At 37.9% G+C, this 8,298-nt stretch overlaps 1 protein-coding gene across 1 annotated transcript; it reads left to right on the top strand.

Annotated features, from left to right (window-relative positions):
• The first annotated feature begins 3,481 nt into the window (after positions 1 to 3,481).
• Positions 3,482 to 5,567, top strand: LOC132184375 (F-box protein SKIP1). The gene is made up of 2 exons (XM_059597991.1): positions 3,482 to 3,935; positions 4,778 to 5,567. The coding sequence occupies exons 1-2, from the start codon at positions 3,577 to 3,579 to the stop codon at positions 5,346 to 5,348; spliced, it is 930 nt and encodes a 309-aa protein (XP_059453974.1). The 5' UTR covers positions 3,482 to 3,576; the 3' UTR covers positions 5,349 to 5,567.
• Positions 5,568 to 8,298: the final 2,731 nt, after the last annotated feature.

The following is an 8,298-nucleotide window of genomic DNA, read 5'->3' as shown; positions in this document are numbered from 1 at the left end:
TAAATGTCTCTCACATTTTTTTCTATAATAGTTGACAAAAAAAAAAAAAAATCGAGAAATCCGGCCGAAAGACATAATAATCATAAATATAGTCCACGGGTCCACTTACGAGGGCTCCACGACGTCGATTCTGAAATATCAAAACATTGACGGGTCAACAAAACGTTCTTCACCACCGCTTGCGGTTCTTATCATCCAAAGATCAGATCCCTATTTGTTTCCTTCTCCATTAAGAGTTCCCTTGCCACTGTGGTCCGTGGATCTCTCCTAATATCTCTCTGTCTGTGTTCGATACCACGAGCACCAGCTGAAAATGCCGAGTCGCTGTGAAATCCTCTGCGAGATACTCCTCGCCATCTTCCTTCCCCCCGTCGGCGTCTGTTTCCGCCACGGTTGCTGCAGCGTATTTCTCTCTCTCTCTCTCTCTCTCTCTCTCTATTTACTATCTTATACCTTTCTGTTTGGTTACCGAGAAAACGGAAAGGAAAGTCAACATTTTCTCAACACCTAAATGGAAACGAGGTGTTTGGAGAAAAACGAAGTGAATGCAATTTTGTTTGGCGTAATTGAATTGAATTTTTTATTTTTTATTTTTTTAATGTTAGTGTCTTCTGAGCTCCGTGATTACGAATAAATTTCACTCTGTTCTCAGATCCTCTAACTTTCTGTTTGATTACCGAGAAAACTGAAAGGAAAAGTACACGTTTTCTCAGCTCCTAAGTGGAGCTGAGGAGTTTGATGAAAACAAAGTGAATACAATTTTGTTCATATCTGGAATTTAGGCGTAATGGAAGTGATTTATTTTTCTTGTTTGTTTTCTTAGATCCATGACAACGAATAGTCTAAGAGTTAAATTTAGAATTAATTAAAATAAATACGCATTTTCTTCTATCTCCGTGTTTTACCTCATTTGCATTGTGACCAAATCATAGGCTGATGCAATCGATTTGTTGTTTTTACAGATTGAGTTCTTCATCTGCTTGCTCCTGACTATTCTAGGTTACATTCCTGGAATAATATATGCTCTCTATGCCATCGTGTTTGTGGATCGCGAGCAGTACTTTGATGAATACAGGCGTCCCCTCTACGCCTAGTCCCGGCATCTCCTTGCCTCTATGTATGCTTTGATGATGTTTTATCAAACAGATGTCTTATGTATTGTTTAAACTCGATTTGGTATGATGAAATGAATATGATGTTGGTTCACTTGGATGGAAATAGTTGAAGAGAAGGATTTAAATCTCAGTTTTTAGTTTAAATGATTTGAATATGGTGTCAAAAGTATAACTATCGATGAAATTCATGGGTGGATTTAAGCCTTATTTATATGTAGATTTGATCTGATTAGGTGTACGATGTTATGTCGAATTCATAACACAAGTCTCTTTGTTGGAGCAAAACAGCTCAAATCCATCAGTCTCTTGTAGTTATAGAATTCATATCAAGCAATTTATACTGACAATCTTTCTTCAAATCCTTTGATTTTAAACGCTCAAATTCAAATGCATGTCTTACAAACATCAGTTATTATCATCATCATTGTTATTGTTATTATCATTATCGTTGTTGGGTTTTGATTTTCTTTGCATTTTAGAATTGCTACGATAGTTTTTTAGTATAAAGAAAAATCCGATCTTACTGGTACAAAACTGCAGCATATCATCATAACTTTGACATGATAGAATTTTATTGGAATTTTTAGAGTATAACCAACATGAGTAGTTCTTTCTCTGGTTCGGTATATCTCTTGTATACTGCTTGGGTATTTGGGTTGTGCCTTTGTGGTTTATAATGAATTTAAGATTACTTATGAAAAAAAATCAGCATGAGCAGTTGACACTTCATAATCTGTTTGGCATCTTTGTTGTTTTCAAATAATTCTCACGTGTTTTGCCTTACTAGAAGTTTAACTAAATGATGAAAGTAACGATCAAGTTGATTTAATTGAAGTATAGAGAAGCATCTACTTGTTTTAGTTGTGCAACCCTCAAATGTTATACTCACATTGTAACGACTCAGGAAAAGCACTAGTCATATAGTTGCGCACTATCACTCGAAAAAGACTAGACAAGTTGTAATTGGAACTTCCTTAAATTGCTTATAAAGTTCAATCTCACTTAGTGAGGTACTAATGTGAGACTTAGTATTCATGAGCTCTTTTATAAATCATATTCTTAATATAGGATGGAGATGTTACACATGATGCATATTTTGGAGTAAGACAACCTGCACTTGCTTAGGTCTGAGTCTTTGGTCATCATTTGTTCTACAAATATCTAAAGAGAAAGAATATGTATAAACCTCTGTTGTTTTCTGGGGGAAGGGGTGAAAAGAAATGACTACTCTTTCATTAAGGAAGTTGGGCAATTAAATAGTTTTAAGTGATTTACTCCTTGAAGTAGTCTGCAAATACTGGATGAATAGGTTAAGTCATTTGCTAAACAACAATTTTTTTGAGCAATCAATCGGATAACAATGCATTTACTTGCATTCTTTGTGATAGCTTGCAGCAGATCTATCTGATGGAAGTTTTCAGGTGGCTTGATCATATTAACTAACCAAAAAGATTTTGGTTAATCAACATTCTCATTTTCACCAACGAAAAACCCATACACTTGGGAGAATATTTTCTCCGACTCCATCTTGATTTTTCTCGCTCTCTCTCAATCAAGCATAATACCACAGGATGAAATCATTGAGGGCCTTGGAGATGTTATTTGCCTTGAAGAAGTTTAATTAGCACGCAGAATAATTCAAGATTGATATCAAGCAGGCCTCATGGGTCGCCACAAGAAAGAAAATAGCATTGTCTTAAAGAGCCTTGTTCTAAAGTCAACATCCGATCTAAACATGACTTTGCTTCGAGAAATGGTATACACACTTTGCACTCTCTCTAGCATGACATTAAAAGTTATTATTGGATCTAAAATTCAATAGTAACTTATTCAATATTTAATGATGATTTTTAATGTCATATTATTTGAGAATGTGAGAATAAAAGTGTATGTAACATTTCTCTTTCTTGTTTTATATCACTGGGTTTAGTTTGGTTTCAATTTTAGTTAAAATTAAAATGAAAAGTATTATTATGAATTGAACTCATTAGAAGTGGGATATGTGTCTATCTGATTGTTATAAACTTGTCAGCTGAATTGTCACACGTTTGTTAAAAAAAAATTGTACAAAATTAGTTTATGTGGTTTGAGATTTTGACAAATAAATTTATAGCATTTTTAAAAGTGATTAAAGGTAAGTAACAAAAAAAAAACAAAAAAATAGCTTTATGCCATAAGAAAAATTAACAGCATCCATTAATGTGCTATATCGACACCAATCATATTGTAACATGTCACTTGAAATTAATATATATATATATATATATATATATATATATATATAAAACCAAGTTGATCGGGCTATTTGCTCATTTGAGCCGCACGTGTGTTGCCAGGTGGCTAATAGAGAAGCTGAAGCTCTGTCCAGTGTCCACACATCAAAATGACCAATTTACCGAACAAACCATGAAAACAGATAACAACCTTAACCAGACCGCTCTCAAACCACCAACCCTCAAAAATGGATACCAAGGAAGGAGAAGAAGAGTCCGATTCCGGACCCGGAACCGACTGGGCTGATTTGACCCAGGAGTGCCTGACCAACGTCCTCTCGCGACTCACCCTGGAGCACCGGTGGCGCGGAGCCATGCTAGTGTGCAAACCATGGCTCCAAGCCTGCAAGGACGCTTCTCTCCACTCGGCGTTCGACCTCGAGCCCCACTTTGGCTTGGCGATCGACTCGGCTCGCTGGTGGACCCCCGAGTTCGAGAGGAAGATAGACTCCATGCTCCAATCCATCGTCGTTTGGAGCGATGGGTCTCTCTCTGAGATTCGCACCCGTCACTGCTCTGATCGCTCCCTCTTATTCGCCGCTGCAAGGTATACAAATAATCATACACACACACGGATATGTTGAATTTTTTTGCTTTGGGTTGTTGTGAGAGTTTGATGGTTGTGTGGTTGAATTGGGTTTTTTGCTTTTGCTTTTTTAACTTTTAATTGAATTATAGACAGGGTTTTGCCACAAGGTTTGGACTTTTTATTCCTTATTGTTGTGTGGTGGGTCAATAATTGTTTTTTTTTCTTTTTTTTCTTTTTCAAAGTGTGAGCTTTTTTTATGCGAGTAGTTTTATTGTAATGCTAAATTTTGAATCTGTTTGTACCAAATATTTCCTCAAGGCCAAAGCTTAGTCGATAGTGGAAGATCATGTAACATGGCTTATGTGATATGGCTGCTATTATGTTTATTTAAAGTCAAAAGACATGTAGGTCGGCCATACGTAGTAATGCATTTTGGATGCTAAGAATGACTCTTGTGTGGAGTATGACGAGATTACGAGAGAGACAGTTACTGGTAGTTACAGAGCAGGGAAAAACCACCTCCTTTCTTACATAAAGGAAGATGATTAGTTTCTTGGTGCAGTCTACTTGTACTTTCCATTAATCTGAAAATGCATTATGAACTTGTCGAAGAGTTTGTTCCATTTGTTTTTCCTCTTCGAATTGAGAGGGAATTATGTTGCCAGATAACGTATGATAAACAGAATCATGTTAGTTTTGCTAAATTGCATCCGTTACGGTTTATTAATTGGTTGAAGTGTGAATGATGGGGTTGAACTTTCGGCCTTACCTCTTTTTCGGTTTGAATTTTTGGTTAGTGTTGTTGGTTCATTAGGATATAAGTAAATGAATTGAAGTTTGTCATGTATTTGCATTTTCAGGTGCCCAAGCCTTCAGGTCCTTTCAATCAAGAGTTGCCCAAATGCTACTGATATATCAATATCTAAGATAGCTGTTCAATGCACCAATCTTAGGGAACTGGATATCAGCTACTGCTATGAGGTATCTCATGAGTCCTTGGTATTGATTGGAAGGAATTGCCCGAACCTTAAAGTTCTGAAGCGAAACCTTATGAATTGGTTAGATCCTTCCGAACATGTAGGAGTTGTCCCTAATGAGTATCTAAATGCTTGTCCGCAAGATGGGGACTCAGAAGCTGCTGCTATTGGAAACTCCATGCCTTATTTGGAGCAACTTGAAATTCAGTTCTCCAAGTTGTCTGTTAGGGGCCTTACTTTGATATGTGAAGGGTGTCCGAACCTCAAGTACTTGGATTTGTCTGGTTGTATGAACTTGACTAGTAGGGATATTGCTAAAGCATCATTGGGTGTGAAGGATTTGGAGATCAAAAAGCCAAATTTCTATATTCCAAGGTCGGCCTTTCACACGGAGAGGTATGGCCATTGGAGTTTGTATGATGAGAGGTTTCAAACAGATGCTTTCCGAATTTGATCAGGCAAGCTGGATAACAAAATCATTGCAATTTGGTCATATTTGAGAAAAACATCTTGTGTTTGCTGGTCTATGTAGCTCTTAGCAAGGGTTCTTTTGCCAGGTTACAGTATATGTCTATTTAGTCACTGTCAAATGACATATGTGCTTCGGTTTCTGTAATGTTTGTTCTGTTTGATTTATAATCCATTTGGGTATCAAGAATCATACTTTCTTTCACACTTGTATGGTGGATTGGAATTTACCAAATATATGCTTATTAGATTTCTGTATCATCATAAGGCATTGCTTTTTCACTGTAAATGAAAAGCTAATCTGGTGATGAAGTGGATTCTTGGAGGCGCCTTTCATGCTCTTGAAAATAAAAATTGCTCTGCCTGCCCAAGAACTCTCTCTCTCTCATTGTTCCATCAGATTGTCTGAATGTCGGTCAGATGAGCAACGAAGAATTTACAGTCTGAGCGCTGAACAACTCTTCAGAAACCCCGTCAATGGGCTAAAACCTCTTTTGAGAAATGATGTAATTGCGGTCTCTTGGACTGTTAACTATAATATGAAGTTTTAGGCGTTAGGGCCCTACTCAAACTTTGGTGTTGCTATAAAAAAATCAATGTTTTGCCGGTGTGTGTGAGAGAGTGAGGGAGAGGGAGAGGGAGAACTAGAGACACAAAAATTTTGTTTCCAATGGATAGCTCAATCGGTTAAGGACTATGTCTCATGAAGCGGAGGTCACTAGTTCGAATTTCACCTCACCCTCTTGTGCGGACATATCACAAAAAAAAAAAAGAAAAAAAAAAAGAAAAGAAAAGAGATAGAATTTCTCTGCTGCCAGTGAGAGAGAGAGAGAGAAAGAGGGAGCACCAGAGATAGAGAGAGCTTCTTTCTCTGATGTTGGTAAGAGAGAGATTTGCAGTCGTTATTAGGACTGGCCGCCGGCCAGCATTATCTTTTGTATGATTTGGGCTGGCTGGCGGTGGGTATGGTGGTTGGCGGTGGGTCTAGGTAGAAAGAATAGGTAAAATTTATTCTAGAAATTTTTTTGTTTTAACACAGGTGTCAGTGAGAATAATTAGGTGTTTATGCTTTTTTTTTGTTATGATGTTCTACGCTGATTTGTCATGCTTTTATCGGAGGGTACAAAGGTCTTGATTTGTGCCAACACCTTATAGAAGTTATTCTCTATCAAAATCACTAATAGAAAGATTACATATTGTATTGGACAAACTATATGTTAACTTATTACTTATATTATAGCAGACAAACTTGTATTCAAAAGATCAAGTATTTCCAATTATTCAAGCCAAAAACCAAATCCATGATGAAAATTCTATTTGGAAAAAATGTTTTGTAGGACTCATCATATAAACTAAAAATTGGATATGTACATTCCACTATTTCAAACTTTAAACTACTTTTTATCTCAAAAGTTCAAGCTAATATTAGATTTATCAAATCCACGATGAAAATGTGGAATAGGAACAGTTACAAACCATATTCATTGTAAAAATGTTTTTTATTTTATTTTATTTTTTTGTTGGAGAAAATAACCTTACATGATGAAAATTCTATTTGAGTTTGAGATTGGCCAAACTAGATGTATTTGGATTTGGTTGGATCCACGCCTTCTTGTTTGCTAATCTATAACATGTACATAGCACATGACGTATCAAAATAATGAAATATAACCATGTAAAATTAATTGGTTGATTTGATGTGGGATGCGGTTAATTAATTGGACGGTAAGTTTAAAGAAAAGAAAGAAAAAAAGGACTTATGAAAAAGGCCGACAGGCCCAAATAAACAAAAGCCTCCGTTTAACTTTATTTTTTTTTATTTTTTATTTTTTTGCTCCTGTCTATAAATTAATGGGGGAGTTGGCGCCGTCACAAAATCTAGTCTCAAGTCTCAACAGAAAGAGAGAGAAAAAAACGAATAAACGATGGTTAGCGTGAAAGAAGAAGGGCTGCTCGAAAGGCTTCAAGTTTTCAATTGGAACGAGAGGCTCAGGAAGATACGAGGGGAGCCGATTGATCTCTCAGACACCCAGGGACTCTTCCTCTTTATCATAACTGAGAGCTTTACCATCAGGATTCCAGGTGAAGGCGTCGTCTATGCCTCCGAAAGAGAAAGAGTGACCAATAAGGTGGTTCCTTTCGAGCACCGACAACTCTTGTCTCGGGACTCCACCGAGATGGTGTCGCGCGGTGCCGTTTCGGACACCAAACAATTCCTCCCCGAGACGGTCCAACCACTGGGTGCCGTGATCTCGGATTGGCTTGTGCTTCGTTATCGGTTCAGCCCGGACCGGCTGCATCGGCCCGTTTCGCCCAGAATTGTGATCGTCGTTGAAGTATCGCTGATCAAAGGCGTGGAGTATTGTTCGCGAGAGGAGATGGTTCGGAAGGGGGGGAATTTGTTCCCTCCTAGGAAACCCGAACCCAGTTTTAAGACGGGGGGCTGGCGGTATGAACCGTACGATATCGAATTAGCCAAAAACGACCCGTCGTTGTTCTATACGAGAGAGATTGTATGGTTCCTGACTAAACTGACGTCTCTGCTCGAGGTAAGGAATGCCTTTCCCACTGTGCCCATTACCGATGATGATCCTTTAGGCTTTGTCCAATTGCCGGCTGAGTTTGCGTTGGAGTTGGAGACATTTGAATTTGAACAAGCACATGATGAAACCTGCGCTATTTGTCTCGAACGGCTCTCGTCAAACGGCAAGGCAACGGAGCTAGCCAGGACGCTTTGTTCTCATATTTTCCATATGCGCTGCATCATCCGGTGGTTGCACAAGAAGCCTTCTTGCCCCATGTGTCGGTTTGAACTGTTTTGATCTATTTCTTTCTTCTTCTTTTTTTTCCTCGGTTTGGTTTTTGTAATTTGAGCTTTGGTTATAAAACAATCCATCCAATATTCATTACTCATTACTCTGTCCAGTTTCCGAGCA

This window comes from Corylus avellana, chromosome ca6 (assembly GCF_901000735.1).
Source record: "Corylus avellana chromosome ca6, CavTom2PMs-1.0".
Lineage (NCBI taxonomy): Eukaryota > Viridiplantae > Streptophyta > Magnoliopsida > Fagales > Betulaceae > Corylus > Corylus avellana.
The sequence above is the reverse complement of the archived record's forward strand: the minus strand, read 5'-3'. Positions and strand labels throughout refer to the sequence as shown.

Bases quoted from the DNA above. Each gene is read 5' to 3' on its own strand.
- LOC132184375 (XM_059597991.1), top strand. From the start codon at position 3,577: ATGGATACCAAGGAAGGAGAAGAAGAGTCCGATTCCGGACCCGGAACC. The intron at 3,936-4,777 runs GTATACAAATAA...TTGCATTTTCAG, and splicing joins CTCTTATTCGCCGCTGCAAG to GTGCCCAAGCCTTCAGGTCC.